Source organism: Myotis lucifugus, unplaced genomic scaffold (assembly GCF_000147115.1).
Source record: "Myotis lucifugus unplaced genomic scaffold, Myoluc2.0 scaffold_236, whole genome shotgun sequence".
Taxonomy (NCBI): Eukaryota; Metazoa; Chordata; class Mammalia; order Chiroptera; family Vespertilionidae; genus Myotis; species Myotis lucifugus.
In genome coordinates, this window is record NW_005871284.1 from 1,405,347 (window position 1) to 1,432,021 (window position 26,675).

At 37.6% G+C, this 26,675-nt stretch overlaps 1 protein-coding gene across 4 annotated transcripts; it reads right to left on the reverse strand.

Annotated features, from left to right (window-relative positions):
• PCF11 (PCF11 cleavage and polyadenylation factor subunit) lies at window positions 1–25,634 on the reverse strand. Of its 4 annotated transcripts, none has more exons than XM_006098466.3 (16): window positions 25,122–25,634; window positions 21,309–21,434; window positions 19,012–19,200; window positions 18,466–18,660; window positions 16,565–17,682; window positions 15,996–16,176; window positions 15,802–15,892; window positions 13,321–14,882; window positions 10,523–10,622; window positions 6,790–6,909; window positions 6,165–6,270; window positions 4,327–4,510; window positions 2,762–2,917; window positions 2,298–2,390; window positions 1,737–1,772; window positions 1–1,128 (listed from the first exon to the last, which is right to left on the reverse strand). In XM_006098466.3, exons 1-16 carry the CDS (start codon window positions 25,311–25,313, stop codon window positions 913–915), a joined length of 4,665 nt encoding a protein of 1,554 aa, XP_006098528.1. In that variant the 5' UTR covers window positions 25,314–25,634; the 3' UTR covers window positions 1–912. The 4 variants fall into 4 exon arrangements, with proteins under 4 accessions (XP_006098528.1, XP_023617960.1, XP_006098527.1 ...); XM_023762192.1 differs by having other exon boundaries at window positions 15,586–15,892; XM_006098465.3 differs by having other exon boundaries at window positions 15,409–15,892.
• Window positions 25,635–26,675: the final 1,041 nt, after the last annotated feature.

Here is a 26,675-nt window from a genome sequence, read left to right on the forward strand (position 1 = left end):
TTTCTTCATCATTCTATTTATTACATGTATGAATATTAACATCTCATGGTATCCATCTAATTCAGTCAAAACCAACAAATGAAAAAGGTTAACCATGTTTCAAATGAACATTCTTACAGACTCCCCTGTAACTTAAAATAGAAATATGTTCACTGCATCAAATTGTGACAAATTTGAAAAATGTCATTAAAAAAAAGTCACCTTTAGTACTTAAATATATTCGTTAATTATTTGATGGCATCAATGTCCAAGTTGAATAAAAGTTGCTTCATTAGATATTTTTCAAAAAAGGACATCTGGATGGTTCTCTATAGCTGGAGCTATATATATTTTATGCATATATATATATATATATATATAATATATATAGCTCCTATTGTTTCTAAAATTTTTTCAAATCTGGCTTTCTTATTTGAGAAAAGTCCTGCAGTGCTCTCTCACAACCCCCCTTTGAAGGATAAAACTAACTTAGACTTTGCTTTAATCATGAGAAATACCAGAAAAAAATCATATGTTGAGGTTGCTGTTTAATTCCATTTTCACCCAATAAAAAGTACAGAAACACTGTCTTTATTTGATGGTGTGCATAAATATTACACTCCATGGGTAGCAAAAATATTTTTATTTATAATTTACAGTTTCACAAGTGAAAATCGTACATTTTTACACATACAATTTCATTTTGTTAAATTTGCACACATCTACAGAACTTTCACACAACAAGCACCTGAAACTGTGCAGGCAGTAGGATATGCAAATACTAAAATGTATTTATTAACCAAATGATAGCTGAAGGCCCTGCCTCAGCTAGACAATTTATATAGATAGTTCTATATATACATAAAAAAATTCTTCACCTACATCCAAACAGCAGCTTTTTTAAAAAAGAAAAACATACCTTTCTCATTTTATTTAAACTGACTCAACTGTATCATTTTCAGTTTTAATTTCAGTGGGTGTTGCTATGCTCTCCTCTGTACAAGCTGGTGGGGTATCAATTTGTTCTTCCTTAACTTTGGGACTTTCACAGGGTTCCTGCAATTCATTTTTGACAATGTTCAACATAATGTTCAAAGGGTTTTCAACTGGTGTCTTGCTGGGAGATGGTGTACAATCAAATGAAGATGTCTACAAAATGAAAATTTAATGAGTTTTATAGGACAATTATATGGGCAAAGAAACATTCATATACCACATGCAACTGAAATACCTGCTTCCCCACAAAACAAGACTAAAAAGCCTAATCTTTTGATGGCCTACATATATCTACCAAACTGCCTCTCTGAACCCATGAAATAAATATTTGAAAGGCAGTATGTTCTATTCCATTGTTTGGATTAAAAAAATGGGCACTATTAAAAAAAAAAGTTTGAATTTCTAAGGGAAACACATTGATATCTTTTTCAGATTTCATGTGTCACCATTTAAAAAGTATTCCTATATTACATGGCTGAGTGAAGTATTTAAGAAAAAAAGCAGTATATGCTACCCATAATTCTAGAAACCTAGTCCCATCATGATCCTTCAAATCTTTGTTTTCCTCACATTTCTCTATGACTAGTGCTCTAGTGAAAGACGTCATCATGATTGAAGTGAATGGAATGCAAGGAATAAAGAAATTTAAATCAGATTCTATCAATCTAACACCAATATAAGATTAAAATAGCAATAATGCTCTGATGCAAAAAATAACAATTTATTAACGTAAATGAGAACAGTAACCAAAAAGAACTTACATTTTGATAATCTTCATAACATGATGGATGATAAATCTGAAGCAAAAAGAAAAAGAAAGTAGATATTCACATGTATATTCATTTCTAATGGCTACTCTAGTAAGATTTTCTTTTCTAATTTAAACCAGAAGATAACTATGTTTGGAAAGAAGACAAAAATCAGTTGTTTACAAAAATGGATTAAAACATTTTTCATCCTGATTTCTCTTTAAAGTTGGCTTTCTGCATTTAAGTAGGTAACACGGTATGCTTTCAAGGCAGTAACAGTTTCAATGAAACAGAAATTTAGAATATGAAGTGTGGTTAGGCAGAAAGACGATCTAGATTCAGAAGACCTAGTCCTGGGTTTATCATTAACTAGTTATGCAACCTCTTATATAAATGAGTCTAGAACCAGATGACTGCTAAGATCCCTTCCAACTCAAACACTGACTAAATTCCAATACCTCTGAAATACCATTTTTTTATTAAAAACAAAAACGTTTCTCTTTCAAAGTGGTGAACTATACCCCCCTACAAAAAAACAAATTTTAAAGCTTCCTATAAAGAACTGAAAATTACCTTTCCATCCACTCTAATGGCATTCTTTAAATGCCACTCCTCCTCTTCTTCATCCCAGTATTGTTCAAATTGTTCTTGACAGATTTCACAACTCTAAAATAGAGTAATATAAAATGAAATGTACTAATAGAACACATTAAGTAAAAATACATAAACATTAAGTGGAAAGATTTGAGTTTTCTGAAAGTTTAAACAATGTTTGACATACGACAGATACAAAATAAGTTCTAAGAATTTTGCATTCTTCCACGGAAAAAAAGCAAACATTTCACTGCTATCAGTCACTGATAGATATTATGTAAATAACTACAGTGGTTATAAAACCCCAAATCAAATCATTAGAGTACAACTGAAAAGTAAAGCTTACACGAAATCTTAGTATCACTGAAAGAGAGATGTAAATAAATGTTTATTTGAAATGAGCGACATGACCAGAGGTAGAAAATTTAACATTCTTTTCTTACCTCCACTGCTCCAGCTGGCCCTGCCGGTACACTTTGGAACTCCTTTTCTTTAGCAGCTTCCTGAGTTTTGAGCACAACTTCTTCATGCACCTTTTCAAAAAACTGGCTCTTTGCACGTTCTTCCAAATCAGCTATTTCCTCAAATTCTATCCAGTCCTTAAAAGGAGTTGATTTAAAAGAAGATATTTTCGTTTGTTCCTAAACTTTTATTGCATATATTTATTATAATGCCACTTAAAGGTATGGGTGCCTTCTACAATATACCTTAATATTATTTAAAATTATGCGTTCTCGCCCTAACCGGTTTGGCTCAGTGGATAGAGCGTCAGCCTGCGAACTGAAAGGTCCCAGGTTCGATTCCAGTCAAGGGTATGTACCTTGGTTGAGGGCACATCCCCAGTGGGGCGTGTGCAGGAGGCAGCTGATTGATGTTTCTCTCTCATCAATGTTTCTAACTCTCTATCCCTCCCCCTTCCTCTCTGTAAAAAAATCAATAAAAATATATTTTAAAAAAATAATAAAATTATGCGTTCTCTTTCAACAATATTTGTTTTAAAAAAGTCAAAATAAGTAAATAAAAGTATGTATTCTCTTTGAGCCCCATAACTAATAGACAATATAAAGCCACTAATTACACTTAAGACCTTAATATTAATTTTTCATTGCCTCTAGACTTACAACTACTAAATTTAAAAAAGATAAATTTTATGTACAATTAAAAAAAAAACAGTCATAGCAACTTGGAATTTTAGATCTAGAAGAAATCTGTGTTCTTCTCTAATTTCAACAAAAAACAATACATACTGTTCAAATTTCTTTTATTTAAAAAACCTTTTATATTCTAGAGGTCAAATACTATTCAAAACATTCACAAGTTAGATCCCAGCAATTATTTAAACCAAGCATGTCAAATTCGCAGCCCACATGTGGCCCACAATGAATATATTTGCGGCCCAGCCAATATAATGGTATGTAAGAAACGTTTTAATAAAAATTTTGTCACTTAATTTTTACAATATCCTGTTATACATAATTATTAATAATGAACTACAACGTTCGCTAATGACTGATCACTGTAATCGTGTTGCATTCATTTCCCTTATACACCGGCGCACCATTTCTCTCCACTAACACTAGCAGCGAATATTTTAGCAGCCAATTGCCACGTCATTAGTCTTGGACTGACTTGTTTGGTGTATACAACAGGAAATATTTCGCTTTTGGAGAACAAGAAAAATGGGTTTATTTGTGTTATGCTTATTAATTTGTGCAGTTATTCAATGTCTGATAAGTTAATGTTCAAGAAGAAATGTTAATTTTTATTAAAATGTTCTATTATGTTAACGATTAATCATGTATTTCAGACCTTTGTATTCAGCATATCTCTATCGAAATAAACCTATGTTTCTATGAAAATTGAAGCTTTTGTTTTTTTGCGGCCCACATAAACTTAACCCTTGTTTATTTGGCCAGTGTTAGCCTTTGACATGCTTGATTTAAACTAATATACTTTTAGAATGATAGAATTTAAAGGTTGACAGTTCAGAGACATATGGATTACGTACTGTTAAACTGTAGTACCAACGTCTATGAGTGACTTTTCTGCTAACGTCTTTTTCAGTTCTATTTTGCCGATAATGCCAGTCCAAGTGATCTGCATAAACATCTGTCTGTGATGTTGTAAACCTCATTCCACAAGAGTAACACTGAATACCAGTGTATAGTCGATTTATAACACTATCATAACGCCTGTTTCAAAAAAACAAAAAAAAGAATCTTTAGTTTTTAATGGACTTTAAAAAAAAGACAATTATAAATGTTTCCATTTTCTATTATTTTAATAATGCTGATGCCATTATTATGTGACAAAATAATGTTACTGACACTCTTTCCTTAACTTGGGTGAATTTTGGAACATGAAGTCTATCCTATTATTGACAGACCTGGCCTAATTGCTTATTTCCTTTTGGCTAAAAATGGGATGACCATGTGCTAACTAATAAAGCAATAGCTGGCCTGTTCTTAGACTAGTGTCAGTATCAAGGCAGACACAGCAAACAGACATGGCAGAATAATTAGAGTTCACCTCTCCAGATTTTTGAAGTTCTCAGTAACTCAACTGCTCCACCCTGGTCTAAAGAATACTGGAAGAGGTACAGAAGCACTAATTGTATGGATTACTAAAAAGAAAAATTAGAAGACTAATGGGAAACTGAAATCAGCAATAATCATTTTTTAAAATTAGAGGTTCCCTACTTTGAATGAAATTGTATACAGACCAAGTAAATCCACAAACAGGGAAGTTAGGAACGCCAAACAATTTTTTAAATAGCAGAATAAAGCAAAGGACAATATACGAGTACTTTGTATACCAGCAAACAAAATAGTGTCATAATATTAATAGTGAATGATTTAATAAAAAATGGTTATATAACTATAGAAGAAAATTGATAAAACAGTAAAAGAACTAGCTAGATCTTCACTTTCAGAAAGTCAAAAGACTTCTAAACATGATAAATCAAAAAATGTGATAAATCACCCCTGAAACCTATAATTTTATTAACCAATGTCACTCTAATAAATTCAATAAAAATTTCAATTAATTTTTAAGAAAAGAAACATGATAAATCAGAAAAATTAGGGTGGAGCAAAAGTAGCTTTAGAGTTGTTTGGATGGAAAGTAATACAATAAATCATTAAAAATAATACAAATTCGTGTACTCACAACTGTAAACCTCTATTTTTGCCCCACCATGTATGCATGTATATTGTAAGAAAATAAGAGAAGTAAATGCTAGGAACCATGGAATTTAAATGTTCTTTTATAACTAATATAGGCAACAGAAAATTATAAAAAGATATGCACCAAAGGTTAAGAGTGGTTATCAGTAAAGTGGGAATTGTAGGTAATTTTATTTTCTTGATTTCTATTTTCTAATTTCCCACAATAAATATGTATTACTTATAAAGGGAAAATAGATTTTAAAAAAATTTTTGAAATACTATAGTACAAAAATTTAATTCTCTTAGCCCCAAAAGCATAAGTATATCAATGAAGAAAAAATAATAAGGATTAAGATAAAACAGAAGATCAGTGATTATAAATACCTAATATTTAAACCATCTGTATTTGTTACACCAAACACAGATATGACAAAATAGAAATTTGGGGGAAGCCTTGGGCCTAAGTATTTGTGCAAACATATTTTAAAGGGGGATTTAAAAACAGGCTTCCTTAAATTTATGTTATGTGTATTTTATAACATTAAAAAAAAAGAAAACAGGCTTCCTAGACTTTAAAAGGGGTATATAAGGGGTAAAATTAATAGCACTAATGTCCACTGTTAGTAAAGTCATTGCCCTTTTTATCTTAGAAAATTAGAAAGAAAATTAGATTACATACTGTTTTAACTCTTCAATTGTAAAATTGGTAAGATCTGGAACATCTTGATCTTCATTTTGATCTTCCTCCTCTTCAGTGGGAGGCTGAGCAGCAACTTCATTTACTTCTTCAATTGAAAAGAAATACACCAATTTCTCAATACCATTCTTCCACGTATTTTTTTATAGGGGAATACTATAGTGTATAAGCAATAGAGAACCCCATATTGTCTATTCAGTGCTTCTAAACTTATATTTATTTACTGGCCAAAATATTTATCACTTATTTTGATAAGTGATATTAGGTTTGACCTTGTAAAAGTCAATCTTCACAAAATTTTACTTCAGCAATATTCAAATTATTTGTAAAAAACTAAATTAACACAGTAAAAAGTCTGTACATTATCTATAGAAATGTTAATAAATTGAAATAATGTACACTACAAAATTAATAATTCCATCTCAGAAAATTTAAAAATAATTTTATTATAAACCAATTCTATTAGATTTCCAAAAAAACAGAGAATACCCTAAAAATCCAATGATTGTAAGTAAGAACTTTTATAACTTACATTATATAATATTATATCATACACCTGTATAACTAAATGGAGCTTTGTAGAGATGAAGTATGGAAACATACTTACGTGTTGTAGCTGAATCAGGCTGGGACAATTTGAGAATTCCTGTTTTTAGCAGTTTTGAAAATAATTCATTTACATCCACCTGACTGAGGTGATTATCAGGATATGCCTTAGGAAGGGCTCCTTTAAAAAAATAAGAGTCTCAAAATGAAAGAAGAACTTAAAGATATAAATTATACTAAACATGAAAAGGTTTCTTGATTTCTTGAAGATGTCCTATCAACAATAAATTTTATAAACTCTTGTTAAGGATGACTATAAATTACATCAAAAGCTCCTAAAATGAACTTTACAGATGGGTAAGTAAATCATCACCTCTTAAAAATATACTTTGGTGCCCAGCCGGGTGTAGCTCAGCGGTTGAGCATCTTCCCAGGAACCGAGAGGTCACCGGTTCAATTCCCGGTCAGGGCATATGCCCAGGTTGTGGGCTCGATCCCCAGTGGGGGGCATGCAGGAGGCAGCCTATCAGTGACTCTCTCTCATCATTGATGTTTCTATCTCTCTCTCCCTTTCCCTTCCTCTCTGAAATCAATAAAAATATATTTAAAAAAAAATATATATATATACTTTGGGATAAATACGAAAAAACACAGATACTTCATACTCATACTCCCTTCTATGCAATGCAACACAGCACTTCTAACCACTTCTATTTCCAACTACAGTGGGGCCTTGACTTACGAGTGTCCCGACTAACCAGTTTTTCGAGATAGGAGCCATCTCTCGGCCGATTTTTTGCTTTGAGTTGCGAGCTAAAATTCGGGTTACGAGCCAGCTTCAGATACCCCACCGCTAGTTGGCGCAGCGAACGTCACAGTGAACGCCACAACATCAGCCCAGCATTCAATTCATTGTAATGGTGAAAATTGATTTAACATACGAGTAATTTGAGTTACAAGCTCCGTCACGGAACGAATTTTAAACTCTTAAGTCAAGGCCCCACTGTATCTAAAATTTTTTATTCCTCATCTTCTGACTATACCAGCCGTGGGCAAACTACGGCACGCGGGCCGGATAGTTTGAAATGAATAAAACTAAAAAAAAAAAAAGACCGTACCCTTTTATGTAATGATGTTTACTTTGAATTTATATTAGTTCACACAAACACTCCATCCATGCTTTTGTTCCGCCCTCCGGTCCAGTTTAAGAACCCATTGTGGCCCTCGAGTCAAAAAGTTTGCCCACCCCTGGACTATACTGAGGGGTAGGGGGGAATACTCAAAGCCCAAGTGGAAGTACTACTTCCTCAGCCTCCACCCCCATGACTATCCAGGGGAACTAATGCAGGAAGATGAACAATGTGGCTCCAAGTATACCTGCCACTCTGACCTTTGCTGAATTATTGCACTTGCAGAGCAGTTCAAACTACTGCTAAATAGGCGTGAGGATTATCAAAATTTCAATAATTGAGATAAAAATTATCTCCTTAAGCTCACTGGTGAGGAATCAATTCAATTACATAGTTTGTTAAGCACTAATCTAATTATGATTGTTTCACTCAACTATAAAAGTACTAGTGACCTGTTGCGCAAAATCGAGCGAGACCCGGGACCCCTCCTCCTCCCGTCCCCCCACTGCACCATGGGACTGCCCTGAGTCCCGGAGTCCCACCCCACGTGGCCAATGTGCCATGGGATGGCCCAGAGTCCTGGAGTGCCGCTCCAATGCCCCACACCTCTGGGCCGCAGGAGTGGATGCCGGGCCCCACCCCCGTGGTGCCCTGGCAGAAGTTGCACGAAGCAGCCGCCGCTGGGACCCTCCCCCACCCCCGTACCCCCACAGGGCCACAGGAACCCCAGCGGAAGCCACGCGGAGTGGCCACCAGCCCCGCCCCCACGGCCCTGCCCCCACTGTGCACGCCGCCATCTTGTGACGGCATTGCGGAGTGAGGGTCAATTTGCGTATTACCTCTTTACTATATAGGGTTATTTCAATGTGTTTGCATGTCACTGCATCTCACTACACTTCTAGAAAAGGTTATGGAACACCAAAAATTCCTTCATGAGAAGAAATTCAATTTGCATCCACAATACACATAATCCCTGCTCTTAACCACTGCATACTCTTCCACTTAGCACAATGCCTTGGACACAGAGACTAATTAATGTCTATTCAAATTAAATGTCTGAATACATGAATGAATAAATAAATCAACCCTGACATCAATTACAATAGCATTTCACACATTACTTTAACATTTACCTTTCATTAGAATTATTTGTCTTAGTCCTAACTAGCTATTTACATGTCTTTAGATGGCCAAGTTTAGTGATCAAAAACATGAACTATGAAAAAAAAATAAAACATGAACTATGGAACCAGACTCCTGAGATCCCAACTAGAAATCCCACATTTTAGTTGTGTGACATGATCAAGTTGTTTATCTGTACCTCAGTTTCCTTTACCTATAAAAGGGTAATAATAATTGTTCCTAGATTGTTATGAGGACTAAATGAATTCATAATTTTAACGCACTAAGATGTTTGGCACTATATGTAGTATTTGCTTCTTTTTGTTTTTAAATTTGCAGTTTTGCATACTAACCTCAATGCAACAAATCCTCTACCCAACAAGAAAAACTAAATTCTAAAGTAAAATACATTAGAATGTATATAATGTATTTAAGTTACAAAATACTTTTGCATATATGATCTCATAAAAATTTTTCTGACAAATACTTTTATCATATTCTGTCTAGAGAGGAAGAAAATGAAGCCCAGAGAGGATTTGTGGTATTAACCTGCCTATCTAGAAATAGACTGGTCTTCTGACTTTAGATTCCAAATTCTTTCCTTCCCTTTCATTACAATGATACCAAAAAACATTAATTAACCTAATCAAACTAGAAATTAAAAACAAAAAGCTTTCAAATTAATTGAGTGAATTCCTTATGACACTGTTTAAGAACTAATTAATAAACTAGTACTTGGCTAGGACTTCCCTAGTTACTTCAGAAGATTTGGACAACTCCCTAACCTTGTAAACTGAATAGTACCATGTTAAAGCATGTTTCTGAAGATTCAAAAATAAAACAGCCTAGCTGGTGTTGCTCAGTGGTTGAGCACCAATCTATTAACCAGGAGGTCACAGTCGTGGGCTCTATCCCCAGTAGGGGGCATGCAGGTGGCAGCTGATCAATGATTCTCTCTCATCGATTTTTCTCTCTCTCTACTTTCCTCTCTGAAATCAATAAAAATATATTCAAAAAACAAAATTTATTTTTAAAGCCCTTGTATCCAATATTGTTATTATACCCATAACGATATTATTATGCTTCACCCCAGAGTAATAAAGATGCTTTTCAGTGTACCTGGCTAGAGAAACACAGTTTTTTTCTACTCTTTTAACATGTTGGGTATAATTATTATTTGAGTGTCCATAAAGACATATAACTGGATCAACTTTATAGGTAATATCCCCAGTATTTACTTGAAGTTTATTGAATCATCACACATATACATAAAATATCAAGTAATGAGATTTCTGAGGTTTGCCATTTATCACTTTAACATAAGTATCACATTCCGCCCCCCCCCACCCCCCACACACACCTTCCAGCTTCCAATAGGTTTCATTCCTCCCCTTTTAAATGGTCTACTAGTCCTGGCTAACCATCCCTAGTTGTAAATAGGATCAGTGTGAACACATCAACAGTGTAAACAAACTCAGTAGCTATTCAACGAGACAATAATTATTTGCCTTTTGAAAAACACAAAGGTCAGCAAGTACATACCTGAAGGATTCTGAACAAATGCTCCAGGATTTTGTGGATGAACTGGTAAAAATTGTTGTCCCTGGCCAAATGGTACTGGTTGAGCAACACCAGTCAGAACCTTTAAGAGAAACATTGGTTTTAAGAACATCTGTTCCATATTTTAAGTAAAACTTTAACATACTTACCACATAAAAACATTCACATACATCTTAAGGCCTGGTTTCTACGATAATAAGTATTTACAAGTGAAACCTGACTGGGTCACTTCACTTATAGGCTTTCTACAAAAAAAAAGGAACAATAATACCTTCCCAAATCTGTTTCATAGAATCATAAAGAACTGAGAATGGATGTGAAGCTTCTTTGAAAAGTTGAAGACACCATGAAAGTATCAGTAACAACTAGCTGTGTGACCTTACACAAGTCACTTTACTTGCTCGTGCTTTCTCTTATTTTACAAATAGAAGAACTGACATCCAGAGATGTGACCTATACATAGTCATAATGGCTAGAGTTAGCAGCAAAAATGAGACCAGAACTCCTGAACATCAGGTGTCAAAAGCCAGTTTTAATTAGCAATCTGAACTCTTTTGTGATCATCTTGCTTGGCCATAATACTTTGGGTTACAAAGTAGATTGTAAAAGACATCAAGAGAATGTTAAAAAAAAAAAAAATGAAATAAGTATTGTGCAGGCATACAAATACTGTATTTGTAGTTCAGAATGAGGTAGGACTTCAACATGTTTCCGCTATGTAAATAATTATCCATTCATAAGCCTTATTCAGTATCCATGTTAACTTTCAGTGGTATGTATATATAAAAAACCCCAATTTAGTATATGTACCAAGCAAGACTTAGTCAAGTCCCACTCCTAAATATGTCAATAACAATATCATTTCTTTTAAGAACACACAATAGAGTAAATCTTTGCAGAACAATTTTTTTTTCAAATTATTGGATATCAACAGAAGTTTGCTTTCTATCAATAATGCTTATAATGTGCCCTAGCCGGTTTGGCTCAGTGGATAGAGCGTCGGCCTGCAGACTGAAGGGTCCCAGGTTCCATTCCGGTCAAGGGCACATGCCGGGGTTGCAGGTTCAATCCCCAGTAGGGGGCGTGCAGGAGGCAGCCGATCAATGATTCTCTCTCATCATTGATGTTTCTCTCTCTCTCTCCCTCTTTTCCTTCCTCTCTAAAACCAATAAAAATATATTTAAGCCCTAGCCGGTTTGGCTCAGGGGATAGAGCGTCAGCCTGCGGACTGAAGGGTCTCAGGTTTGATTCCGGTCATGGGCACATGCCTGGGTTGCGGGCTTGATCCCCAGTAGGGAGCATGCAGGAGGCAGCCAATCAATGATTCTCTCTCATCATTGATGTTTCTATCTCTCTCTACCTCCCCCTTCCTCTCTGAAATCAATAAAAATATTTTAAAAAATAGTAATGCTTATAATGTGATTTTAAAAATCTTTCTTTTAGTTTTACATTTTCTTCCATGCAATGTTACTAGTATAACATGATTTTGTCATAGTAAGAAAGTGTCAGCAAGTGCAAAAGAATACCAAGTGACTGTACATATTTAGGTGATAAAATGAATACATTTGGGCGGGAAGTCACAGGTTTGCTGTGTTGATACTAATATCAAATATTTCTATTTGACTGGAATGACTGGGAAGGTGCTGCAAAGTAGGAAGAGAGGAAGAAAAATATTCATAGGCTGTAAAAGCATGGACAACTTGATTTTCTTACTTAACTCAGACTAAGGAAGTTCTTAAAGAGCAATCTAAAAAACAAGATTTAGCCCGGCCGGTGTGGTTCAGTGGTTGAGTGTCAAACCTATGAACCAGGAGGTCACAGTTTAACTCCTGGTCACAGCATATGCCCAGGTTGCAGGCTCAATCCCAATCCCCAGTGTGGGGTGTGCAGGAGGCAGCCAATCAATGATTCTCTCTCATCATTGATGTTTCTCCCTCTCTAGCTCTCTCCCTTCCTCTCTGAAATCAATAAAATTTTTTAAAAAAGACAAGATCTATGGTTACTTTAAAGCTTATCAAGGCTCACAGTTCTACAATGTAGCAGAGATCTATAAAACACCCTCACAATTATATAATACTTTACTACTAGCTTTGTAGCCTAAAGCAAACAAACAAAAACATAATGGGGAAGCTATCCAGGTGCGAAGGCAAGAAGTATAAAGGAAATATCTATACTACACAGCATGATTTTGCTGTAAACCTAAAACTACTCTAAAAAGTCCATTAAAAAAAAAAAAAGTGTGGCCCTAGCCAGTTTGGCTCTGTGGATAGAGCATCGGCCTGCGAACTGAAAGGTCCCAGGTTGATTACGGTCAAAGGCACATGCCCAGGTCGTGGGCTCGATCCCCAGTGGGGGACTTGCAGGAGGCAGCAATCAATAATTCTCTCTCATCATGGATATTTCTAACTCTCCCTCTTCCTTCCTCTCTGAAATCAATAAAAACATATTAAAAAATAAAAAGTGTGAATGTGTGTGCACACGTGAGTGTGTGTGTGTGTGTGAGAGAGAGAGCGAGAGAGAGAGAGAGAGAGAGAGAGAGAGAGAGAGAGAGAGAAGTAGGTTTCTCTAGCTACTGGAATAGCTAGTCAATTTTTGAATGAAATTGCAAATTTTAGACCTAAGACTCTCTTCCCACTTCCCTAGCATGTGGGGTTTTGAAGTACATTAAAAACTTGCCAGTCTATGAACTTGTCTCCTGAAGACCTTCCTCAAACCCTAAAAACATTAAAAATGATTCCTATCTCCACACAACCTAATTTTAAAATAAATACAAGACTTACCTGTTGAGATGCCTGAATGTTTCCTACTGTTATTGGAGCAGGTAAATTGCCAAAGTTTCCAAATTGAGAACTTTGAAGATTCTTTTCATCAAAATAGTGTCCAGAAGCTCTGCTAAGGGGATTTGAGAAACTCTGGTTCCCAGGGCCATGTGGTCCATTAAAATTTGGTCCTTGAGGTGAATCAAATATTTGTTCGTGTCTTTGGAATTGCAGTCCTTGGGATGGGGCATTAAAAGCATTGCCAGGCGGCTCATTATATGGACCAGTCTGACTGAAAGAAACGGATTCAAGCCTTTGCGAAGGATGATTGTCAAATCGTGCGCCTTGAAGACCAAGGGGAATATCAAACCTTGATGCTTGCTGGTGTTGTGGACCATCAAATCTTTGAGGAACACCATCAAATCTTGGTTGAACCTGCTGTCCAGGTGGTCCATCAAATCTCTGTGGGCCTGGTTGACCAGTTCTTTCAAATCTAGGACCTGGTTGACCATAGAATCCATCAAATCTTGGTAAGAGTGATGGCTGACCTGGCTGCCCATCAAACCTTAAAGCATGACAACCTTCAAATCTTAGACCACCTTGACCCAGAGGCCCTTCAATTCTCAGTCCACTTCCTGGTACAGGACCCTCAAACCTCATTCCACCTCCTTGTTGGACTAAGGGTCCCTCAAACCTGATCCCAACCCCTGGTTGACCATGTGGACCCTCAAACCTAAGGTTTCCACCAAGTTGATTATGTTGTCCTTCAAACCACAGACCAATTACTGACTGACCATGGGGGCCCTCAAACCTCATTCCAACTCCCTGCTTTAGCAAAGGGCCCTCAAATCTGATCCCACCTGCTGGCTGACCAGGAGGTCCATCAAACCTAATTGCAGCTCCTGATGGACCATGACCCCCCGCAAATCTATGTCCACTTACAGGCTGATCTCGGGGATTATCAAATCTAAGTCCACCCACAGGCTGACCATGAGGTCCCTCAAACCTCAGACCTCCCACAGGTTGACCCCGATGTCCCTCAAACCTGAGCCCACCCACAGGCTGGCCCCCTGGTCCTTCAAATCGTAGGCCACCTGCAGATCCCTCAAACCTCAGACCAGGGGAACCTTCAAACCGAAAACCACCTCCGCCTGCTTGACCAATTGGCCCTTCAAACCGCAAAGGTGTCCCTACTGGTCCTGGAGGACCTTCAAATCTCAAAGGACATGCGCCTCCTAGCTGACCTTGTGGTCCTTCAAATCTCAAAGGACCACCTCCCCCCATTTGTCCAGGTGACCCATCAAATCGAAGAGAACCTGGTGCAGGAGGTCCATCAATTCGAGGGCTTAATTTATTAGGTCCTTCAAAAATCATCTTGGTTGGGCCATCTCTTGTTACTGATGGCCTACTAGGTCCATCAAATAATGGTCTGTCTTCAGCTAACGCTGTAAGTCGCTGATTTGTATCGAGGCCGGCGAATCGTGATGCTGGGCTATCTACAAATGGTTTATCTGCATCTTCATATCTAGGTCGCTTAAGTGGAAAACGATCATTGAATGGTGACCTCTGCTCTTCTCGCACACCTTTTAAAAAGAAAATAAATTATTTTCCTTGAATCTGAATTTATATAAAATTATCTTCAAATCTTTCTACATTCATGTAAATGCTTATCCAAAAATATCCATAACTATCTCACTTCATTACAGGGGAGGGAAAAGACAACATCAAAACAGCCGGTAAAATGATGCCCTCTAAAGTCAGACACACCTGGATTTTAAAAATCCCCATTCTGTCAACTTACTAATTATTTTTTTAAAGCAAGTTAAACTTCTCTGGTCTTATTTCCTATCTGTAAAATGGGGATAATATATATTTCACTGGGTTGTTGTGAGGGTTAAATTGGATTACATATATAAAGAACCTAGTAAAATACCTAACATATAGTTGGTTTTATAAGTATTAACTCTCTTCCCTTCCCTCTGAGGGAAAAACAAGTTGAAACAAAAAAAGGTAGTCTGAACAGTCACAAAAAATCCATCCCCACTTAGCTGTTCATTTTCCCTTCACTGCTGTGTGATTCAATAGGCATAATCTGATTTAACTTTCTACCTTTAGCAGAGACTTGCTCGTCATGTCTTCTCCGGCCCTCATGGGGTGAAAGATTCTCAGCATAAGAACGACTCCCAGATATAGGAGAAAGACGTCTTGCTCTTTCACTAAATTGTTCTTTTCTGTCAAACTGTGCTCCACTATTCCTACTTGCATGTTTACTTTTGGATGGCTCACATTCTATTCCAGACAACAAGGCATCAGTCAAAGGGTAGTCAAAAATATCAGGATCTAAGAGATCAAGTCTTGGAAATGAATGCTGAACCTGTGTCCTTTTCAGTTTTGCTTTATGTTCATAGTAGGTTAATTCAGCATCAGATAAGAGAGGTTTCTTTTTTAATCCACCTTTATTTTCTTCTGAAGGACTATCGCGTACATTGCATCTATGTTTACCTTCTTGATACTGAAATAGCTGTCGAATTTGATGCACAACAACAAGGAACTCATCCTGTGTAATTTCACCAGATGCTAAACGTTCACTCGTCTGCATGGGATGATAAAAAGAAATCAAGTATTTTAAATATAAAAAGTACTTACAAAATATTTAGACAAAAACAATATTGAATACATGGGATCATAGTAACTACCTTTTGAAGTAATTCTCTTTTGCTTGCAAGAGTTAACTCTTTAGGAATCTGAAGATTGGCATCTACACTTAATCGATGCTGTTGCTTTGGGGCTCGAGGTGACAAAATTCCTTTAGTGCTTGACCAGCTTTCCCTATGCCTTAGATGAGGAGATTTACTATGGTCGTCACCTTGTTGTAAGCTGAAACCATAAAAGCAGTTATGTTACTTCATAAAATTTAAATACTCAGGACCATATTTAAGAATCCTTTTCAAAGAATCTAGTTAAAATGATTATATGTAATCCTAAAAGTTAATTAAGAGCACAAGATCTTAAGTCAGGAAAATCAGATAAATTCTAATTCTTTCATGTCCTGGGTATGCAGCCTTACATAGATTAACCTTTCTAAACTTCACTTTCCTAATCTGTAAAATAGGAGTAATAATGATATTTAACCCATGATGTCATAAGAAGTGAAAAAATAAAGCAACAATTACAGCACCCTATGAACATTATCCAATTTTTAAGTTAACACTGTATTTTAAAATGCACATATTATTTCACTTGATTTAAAATGTGAACATCCTACCTTTTATTTTCTTCCCAACCAGATTTCCATCTTTTGTTAGACTTGGAACTTGACCAATTTTCTACATTCTCCTTCGGTTCAGTGCCTGACTTTGTAGAATGCTGACTTGTAGTTTCTTGCGGTCGTTCCTCTTCAGTCTTTTTTATTCGCCTTGGATCTCGAACATCCTGTTTAGTACTTCTCTTAGCATTTCTTTCTTCCCTGGAAGGTGGCATAAAGTCTTCCATATGTGACTGCTTACATCCAGATTGGCGAATCTTTCCAGCTTTGGCTGTCGAGGTTGGAGACATACTCCTTTGCCTTCGTTTGGGTGACCGCCTATCTCTTCTCTTAGGAGAATGTATAATTGGTGACCGAGACTTGGGTGATCTCGATCTTGATCGCTTTCTAGTACTTGATCTCCCTGGTTTTGTTCCCTGTTTTTCTGAGTCTTCCGTTATTACATCTTGTTTTTGTACAATGCCATTAACGATTTTATTTCGACTTCCAACCAGTCTATGTTCAGATGATTTCATATGCTCATCTTTATCTTTTTTTTCTGAAGTTTTTCTCTTCTCTTTTATATCATCATCTTTGCTATCAGCCTTATCTTGAAGATGTTTTTTTAATCTTGGATCTCTCTTACTCATGTCAGACACCCTTGGGCATTCAGATTCTTGATTTTTCAAGTCTTTGGTGTGAGAGAATTTGTTTTTCAAAGGTGATGGTGATTTAGATTTAGATTTAGATTTAGAATCTAACTGGTCAAGTTCTTTCTTGGTTATTTTTTCACCTGATTTACTTTTTTCTTGTTTAGATGAATTTAGTTTTTCAGAAGGTATAGTTTTACTTGTCTTAATATCAGATTGGTTTAATGTATTCATTAGGAATTCTTTTCTGTGACTTTGATCTTTTCCATGAGAAGAATGCTGACTCATCCTATTAAGACGGGGATCCCGGTTTGTTCCTTTCAAGTCCTGAATTTGTAAGGATGGACCTGCACGGCTTTTTTCAGGTTGCAAAGGAATCTGATGGGGAGTTTTAACTGCCATAGGGGGAATTTGTGAAACATGTAATTTGGATGGTGCAGATCCAGGACCTAAGTTGGATGTCTCCTGCTGAACACTAAGAGAAACTGCCTGAAATACAAAGTAAATGTTCATGTTAATACTGTAAAACATGCAGATTATCTATCAAGAAATTGAAATCTAGAATATGCTTTATTCAATAAATCCATTTATTTAATACTATTTTCACATTGAATACTTCTAATGTTTAAGTGGAGATTAAAGTAAAAAGAGAAAGTTCATCTACCTATGTGGCCTGTCATTTCTTACTAGTCCTTTACTTTGGGATTTTATAATATAATCTCTAGGTAGATTGAAAAAGTGGCACTAATAATAAATGTACAAAACTCCCTTCGTGAACTTCCCACTCTCAAACTTAAGTGCCAAGTAAAATAACTTTGTATAAGGTCATTCCTGCACATGAACATGTAATCTTCCTAGTCGTTAATTTTGTGGTGGCTTTTCTCTTGTTTCCTTCTAGGAACCTGACTTCTGCTCATGAAGCACAAGCTCATAAAAGATTCAAGACTGCAAAAACATTCGACACAACACACCGACCATACTGGGACTGATACTAAATCTACATGATTTAATTGTTAACAAAACTAAGGTGTTATCTACAAAGATAGCAATCCAATAGAAAAGTACTTGAGAAGAACATAGTGTACAGTTTATATTCGAGTTTTACAATAAGGATATAAAAATTTGCTCTAATGCACCATAATTTGTGAAATAAAAGTGGGAAAATACACTATTAATAAAAGTAACATGTTAAGAGAATTCAAACACAAAATAATTACTCCTCTATCAGAAGACATGATTGAAATATTTAAAATGTAGATTTCCTGTACTTACCAGTTGTGCTTTAGCTTGCTCTAGTTCAAGCTCCAGCTTTTTCTGCTGAAGTTCTAATAACTGTTTTTGTTTTGCAAGTAACTGCTGCCTTATTAGTTGTTCTTGGGTAAGATTCTTTTGTATATCAGGAACAATTGGAGGAGTGGAGATGCTAGGGGAAGTGACCACTGTGCCAGGTGTTGAAGGCTCTTCAGGCTATGAGAGAAAATTATTTGTTAAAAAACTATGTATCACAGCTAAATAGGAAGTTAAGAGGGAACTGAAAATTATGAGTTTATCTCTTAATAAATACCATCCATAATTTTAAATGGCCAATCATGTTTAAAAACACACAAAATTTTTCAGGAATTTAAAATCCAAAGTAGTATAATATGTTATACCTAAACAAGAACGTATTTTTAAATGTACTGTGAACCTGAAGAGAAAAAAACAAATTTAAACTGTTTCAAGCACAGGATATTTTTTATCTTTCTAGCAAGAAATTTTAGAAAAGTCAAAATTTGACAGTTGAAAATATTAGTTATACACCATTCATGTAAAACTTACCGATTTATTTAAAAATTTAGGATTCACATGGATGCTAGATGTATTCACATTGGGGGGTAGAGGTTTAATAGGCCAAGCAGGATCTAATGAATTGACTCTGACATCCAGGGCATAAAGTTTCTTCAATGGGAATATCTCATCCCATGTGGAACGTAATTTAAATAAACTTTTTCTAGTATTTTCATCCACCTAGAACAACAGAACAATTCTATGGCTTGTTAAGTCACTATAGAATGTTTTAAATATTAAGTATAAAGCTAGATCAGTCTCTTCTCTACTTTACATAGAGCACTCATACTGCTCATTCATAAATATATGTACAACAGTAAGTATTCGATATAGTTTATAAATGTTAAAGAAATTTCTCCCTGAAAAAAAAAAATTAGAAAAATTAAAGTTGTCATCACCTAGCCTTCATGAAAGCAAACCACTAGGCAAGTCTTTCTACTTTTAAAAGTACAATTATACAGGAAGTTTGGCTTTGAGATTACTGAGACAAAGAACTACTATATGCAGATAGAGCCCACAGATGCTCATGTGATGTGCTTCAGAAAAACCTCAAAGTCCCTTATGGCCAGAATGCAGATGTGGAAGACATATAAATTGACTTTCTTGCACTTGCTTGTAGGAAATTAAAGAGGCCCATTGAAAAAAAAAGTGCAAAATGTTTTCAAATTTTAGGTCTTAAAATAGCATTCCTAATGTTATTCTTACTCTGGACAAAACATAAGACCATAAAACTAGGGAACAGTTTACCTGATGGCTTAAATTTCTTAAATTATTTACATGGTAGTACAAAGTTAAAATTAAGACAAAACTATCTCACTAACCCATCTTCTGCAATACAATACGGTTAATACCTCAGAACAAACTATTTGTGGTGTGGAAGGCACCTTAATAAAATTCAAAATCTTACCCACTGATGAGCTTAGTTTTATAACTTAACTGCTCATGCTTATGATGGGCATAACTATTTTTTAAATTGGCCATCAGAGAAACCTAAGGTATTTAACTTCAGGATAATAAAGCCTTGACTACATTCAAGTCTTCAGATAATAATTATACTACAAGGTCATTTTCATCAACTGTAAGGTCTTAAGGCCCAGTTAGATTCAGTAAAGATATTCTATCAAACACCCAAATGAATTTGAACATATTGAAACTGAAGCCAAATTGGTTTAGCTCCCCAACTTCTATAATGCAGAGTTAACTTCTCCTTAAGGCCATAGGCTCAGGTAAGCAGTATTTAGAAAAGGTCTACAATACACTATTAACAAGCTCCTTAACACAATCTGAAATATAGCTTTCCAAATTTCTTCTGCATGTACTTACTTAGCGGTATTTACTTTCTCTAGGAATTTAAAGGGGAAAAAATTGCTCAAGTAGCAACTACTTTTTCTGTTCTAACAAGCAAGTAAAACTATCTGATAATGAATAGTTCAAAATAATCCCAATTCTCCTAGTCTGACAACTCTTAAGTTTCCTCCAAACACAAGTACTTCTAAATATAAGAACTACCAATTTCTTGTTAGGAAACAATCTCTAAACCTAATTATCTTATAAATGCCCTTTTACTAAATTTGAAAGATAAAGCCTAACAGGAAGATAATTACTTCAGCAAATCCCTTGGCCTCCTCAACATAATAACTGTATTTACCAAACTACCAGATACAATGTTATTGAAGGAATGTACAATCTCTAGGTCTAGAACAAACCTTTCTTCTAAACACTAAGAAGTTAAAAAGTATTTCCAATATAACCTACGGCAATTAACTGGTCCACCATTCACACACACCTAGAACATTCATATAAAACATACTTGAATGGATAACAAGAGGAAACAAACAAAAAAAATCACAAAAGTTTCAGAAACCAATGGTAGGTTAAGACACATTGGTAGATTACACTTTTTTTCTTTCCAGATAGGAATAGCCAACAACCTAACACCAGAAATGTAAACAATGAAATTTGAAATGCTCTTGATAGCTTCAGATATTTTTGCCCATCTAAAATCAAAGTCATCCAGGGGAGAAAATAGGGGACATCTGTAATACCCTTACCAAAAATAAATTTAAATATAAAAATAAAAGCAAAGTCATCTAATCTTGAATGGGTATTATAAAACTCCTAGAATGAGTTAAAAATCTAACATAAAACGCTAACTTTAGCATGGTACTTGGTAAATGTCCAAGAGAAAAAACATTTCACCACCCAAGAAAACCCAACACAAAGGCAAGTATTTATTTAATCAGGAACACATTTTTTTTAAATTCAAATGTTTCTAAATGCATATATACCTTTTCAAACACACAAATAAATGTTGCAACTAGATTTTTAGTAAAGGCAGTGAGATACTCTCGTCCAACGTTTTTCACGATAGAATCCATAAGGTACATAACAGGAAGCTTCTCTGAGGAAGGAGCCTGAATAAAAAGAAACTGATAAGTTTAGTATAATGAATTGCCACCAAAAAATACTTTTAAAAGTGAATTTTTAAACATACAATACAGACCTCTATTTTTGTTGATAATTTAAAATCAACATTTATGAAACATTTGTGGTCAATCAAGTACTGATTTCTTACAGTGATCTTTAGATGAGCATACAAAATAAGCTCAAAATCACCATTAAGAAAACCTTAATCTCTAGTATATTCATTTAACACTCAATAGAATTTCAGGTCATATGATAAAGACCTGTTTTAAGTGACCAAAAAGTAGGAGGGAGATATTTTCTGCAATCCAAGTATAAGCTTTGTGACCCACATTAATAATGGTGTACCTAGACTCAATGAAGTTTTTAGACTTCTGGCAGAAACCCTAATTTCCATAAGCATATTTTATATGTTAAAGTCTATGAAGCTTTTGTAACCTGTAAAATCATTAGGATTATTTCTCTATAATCCAATGTACAAAGAAATCAAGTATACTTCACATATGAAGTTAATGGCAAAAAAAACCACTTTTAAACTTGCAGGAAGGTGCAAGTTGTTACTGATACAAGAAAAACTGGATGGAGCAGCCGCTGAGTCATGTAAATCAGGTTGAACTTGACTCTGGAAACCAGGATTTGTCCTGAAGATTTTCTTCACAGCATGGACTCTCCGTCGAAATTATTTTTCCTCTGACATGCACAAACCAGAGGTTCTAAATTTGTGCAGAGCCAGTGTGGTGATGCAGATACAGGTGGCCCTTTCCAAAGCAAACAAATGTTGCCCCAGTTCAACTGGAATGTCTACCCATCACTGGCTTTAGAAGGCACAGCAAGTTTCCAGAAAGCATCAGCAGGTTCACAGACTTGCTGAGGAGCATTAAGACACACCATATAAACTAAGTGTTAAATCCGACTCCACAGGAGCAACCATGATTTAAAAAAAAAAAAAAAAAATTATCCCCATTTACCCATCCCACGTGTATAGGAATCTTAACCCTGAACAACACTTACCCATAGCTACCTGAAGCTAGGGTAGGCTCACAGTTCTGCAGTACATAATTCCATCATATTTCACAAAACCAATTGCCCATAGAAGTGTGTAGAAGTGCTCTTGCTACAACCAAAGTTGACTAAGGAAACCTTTGAATAACCTTGTATGAAACATTTCTTTTCTGGTACTTCTAATAAAAGGGTTCACAAGCCCACTGCATGTGGGTAAATTAAGAATCAACATGTCAAATGCTTTATTGCTGTGTATCTTACCATGTCATGTTTTACACCATTTTAGTCATTGTGATCCTTATGAAAATAACAGGCTCTCTATAAAACCAAAATCTGTTCAGTAGGCTAATTTTTTATTGTACACTGAATCCTGTATGTAATATTTTTTCACTACTGTCTCATGGGAGGAGTCAAATTAAGTGTGAATCCTTAAGTTTAGCAATGCTGAGATGCTAGAGAATAAGGACACAAACATCCACCTCCAGAAACACAAAACCAAGCCAGTTTGCTACCAAAGGACAGAAAATCCCTCCCCTCACCCTCAACCCCAACCGATTAAGGTATTTCCCCAAAGTGACTTTTACATCTTTTCCTCAATCTGGCTTTACAAAAATAATCAGGAAACGTGTGCCAAAAAAATTTTTAGCTGTCTTTTATCAGCAAATAGTCCATCCATTTTCACCACTCTGTGTAGCCATACACAAATACAAGTTTTAATGTGACCACTATATTCATCATTTACTTTTCACTTCTCGAAGATCTTCAGGATCCATAAAACCCAGCAAAGAAACTTGAGTGACAACCTGAGCTACTAAATATTAGGTTCTGTGGAATATTAGTAATCCCCCCAAATACTAGGTATTTAGATTTTAAAAATCAATGTTATTTTTTAAAAATGCAAGTGGTTTCATTTGTTAAAAAAGGCATCCAATGTCAGGTTAAGCCTTCAACAAGGCAAAAATTAAGTTTTCATGTCCAACATGTTTGTGGTATCAATAAAAAGGATGTGAGTATGAGGAATGCTCCTTTTAAATCTCATACTTTGAAAAGAAGAACAATAGCTGTTGACACAACATTCACAGGAAAAAGAGAATGAAGGCTTGTATTTTAGCTGCCAGACTGAGCATGAAAAACTTGTCGGGCCCTTAAAAAAAAAACAAAAAAAAAAAACACCCCGCACACACAAAAAGAAACCTTACTTTTTATCCTCTTTAAATTAAGGTATGAAAGGACCACCTGAAACCGTGTATCTTGTGAATGGATTTACCCAAGAGTGGATGGAACCTAAAGAATGAACCCAAGTCACTTAAAGACTTTTGTTTAAAACACACAACCACGTAGATAAATAAAAATAAGTCTTGGAAGCAGATTCTACACCTTACAAAGGTAAATAAAAAAGACAAATACATATTTTATATGTTTTATTCACAAATTTTATAATACCAAGCACACATTTCAAAACCATTTATTAGTCAGACCACTCAGTTTTACACTAGACAGAAACCGCCTCTAAACAATATATTTGGTGGTTGTTGTTAAAGTGGCCTTTTAAAAGGGGTTCACTCTGCTAAAAGGAGGCTCATCCTGATCATTTCAATCACTAACAACTAGAAAAAAACTAAACCATAAGTACAAGCTTGAAAAAGAACTTAAAACGTAGTGCTGGGAAACTATTAGAACTCATTATGATAACCAAGTTGAACAGTAACTTTAAGTGACATATCACTCCCACATGAATGCACAGAACAGGAGGACTACAGGGAAATAAATATAGGGTGGCAGAGGACCACTTGGTCAAGGGGGTGAAGAAAAAGCACGTCTCCACTATCAGGGAAGGGAGGAAAAAAGAGAGAAGGAAGAGGAGGGACTGAACTTTTCAAAAAAAAACTGCAAGTACTTGTTACCCAATGGGCCAGTTCTCCACCTACAGGTTGGATAAAACCTCCTTCCCTCCCCCACCCCCCATACCCCACCCTCAACCCCGAGTTCCCATTTGGGGGGACGAATAAAGCCCTCCGAGAGGAGAATGGAAGTTCTACCTAGCCGCCCCCACCCCAAAACGGGGCTGACGGGTGTGAGCAGCTGCCTGGCTGGCAGGGAATGGATTCTTCTCTCTTCCCTTTTGCATCATGTGCTTTGCAGGCGCCATGTTGGGCTCCTAACAAGCGGCTGCTCCACTCGGGGCCAGTGCCCTATGCCCACCCCCCGACAGCTCGCTCCCAGGTCCCCCTTCACCTCCTTCCAACCCACACAGCACCGATCACCCAAAAGGGTTCTGGGAGGGGGAAGCGGGGGGCGGGGGGCGAACCACTCCCCACCTTCCCAGGGGCTTAAGATCCTTTTAACTCTCAACTTCCCCGCACCACCAACTGCCTTCAAGCCCCCCCCCCCTCCCCAAAGGGCTCTATTGGAAGCGTGGGTCGGGCTCTACAATGCGGTGGCCTAGATAGGGAGCTGGTAAGCGGAAGTGGGACTCCACCCTTCACCCGCCCCACTCCCTCCCCGCAAGGGAGGCCCACGCTCGAAGCCTGGGCCCAAGACCGAGCCAGAGTTGGAGGGGGGGAGGGTTGGAGAGGAACGCTGTCCCCCTTTGGATGGAAGCGAGACCTGGGATGAGGCTGACACTAAAATCAGGGAGTATTAGAAGAATAGGAGGCTGCGGGGTGTATAAAAACCTTGGCGGTTTGGGCCTCGATGAGAGAGACGATCTCCTTGGCGAAGGGCAGGTTCTCCTCGGCTAGAATGGTCAGCATATTGATGTGCGGTTTGCTATTGAAGGTCAGGTCTTCGAGAGATGACTGATAATCCCGACAGGCGTCCTCCCGGGCCCCCGCGGTACCGGCCTCGGCCGGCGTCGGCTCTGACATTGCGCCGCGGCCCCCCTCCGAGGTCCGCCGCCGCCGAAGCTGAAGCCGCTCTCGACACCCCGCCTCCCTTCCGACTGCGCTTCCTCTCCCCGGCTCTCTCGCGGCTCCGGCCTCACCACATGCTGACCGCGGAGGGGGGTTGGGGGACGACACGGGGGGGACCTCGGGGACGCAACGCCGCCCTCTCACGGGTGATCTCCGTCCACTTGCAGCCGCCTCTGGAGCCTCTTTCTCCACAGGCACAAAATGGCGCCGGCGCAGGCGGCTCCAGCTCCGAAAATGTCTGTGTTCCCAACCGCTGCGTCGTGCGAAATGAGCTAGGGGAGGGGAAATGTGCGGTAAAGGGGCGGGGCCGTTGAGCAAGAACGAGCGTGATAGGCTGATCGTGGTGCCGTCACAAGCCCCGCCCCCGCTCTTCCGCAGAACGTCCGGGCACCGTCCGCTCGCCGCCCGCACCCGGCCTTTCGCAACACCTCGGGCTCAGAGGTGCGGTGGAAAAGACGGGCCCTCTCATTGGCCAGTTCGTAAGGGACTGTTCGGTCATTTGTTACCATAACAACCCATTCTGGGAGGCCGGGAGGCCGATCCCGAGGCCCAACCCAACCGTTTAAGGGGAAAGCTCAGCCGGCCCCGCTTCGCCCCGCCCTCTGCGAGCCCTAAGCCACTGATCAGCTTTGTCAATCATCCTCCTCCCGCCCTCCCCTGCGGCGGGGTGGGGGCCCAGGGGGGCGGAGACTCCCTGCCCTCCCCATCCCCTTCGCCGCTCGAGGCTCAGGTGCTCCCCAGAGCCTGGGCGGGGCCAGCTGCTGCGGCCGCTGTCTCCCCGCACTGAGCGGGGTTGTGGGGGGCGGGGGGAAGGTGGGGGGGACTCCGACTTTACCCTTAACCTCGGGAGAGTCGCTCGAGGCGACTTCAGCATGCTGCTGCCCACATCCGCCAACAAAAACACCTAGGTAAAAAATAATAATAATAAATAAAAAACAACACCTAGGCTGGCTGTCTTGAGTTGAATCCCCAGGAAAAGGTCTTTATTGAGAGGGTGTGTGTGTGTGTGTGTGTGTGGATTTGGAAGAGATCTTTGAGGAGCCCCCTCTGGTCGAAACAGCCTAAGAATACGCTGTTTGGGGCACGTCGGGAAAATGTGTATATTTCAACTCTAAGGCTCTCTAAGGCTCTTTCCCAAGCTTCTAAAATCCTATTTGGAGGCTGGAAATGATACTCTTCAACTAATTCTGCCGTGCAACTGCAGCATAATACAATCTACTAAAACGGTGTTTTGTTTTGTTTTTCCACCGCGTAAAGATAGAAATAAACATGTAGGCTAAAAAAAAAAAAAAAAGGACCAAGTAGATAAAATTTGCT

Coding starts and splice junctions, on each gene's coding strand:
- PCF11 (XM_006098465.3), bottom strand. CDS start 25,313: ATGTCAGAGCCGACGCCGGCCGAGGCCGGTACCGCGGGGGCCCGGGAG. Junction 10,623..13,320: donor ACATTCAGGCATCTCAACAG/GTAAGTCTTGTA, acceptor TTTCTCTTAAAG/GTTCTGACTGGTGTTGCTCA. Junction 1,773..2,297: donor CCATTAGAGTGGATGGAAAG/GTAATTTTCAGT, acceptor TTTTTGCTTCAG/ATTTATCATCCATCATGTTA.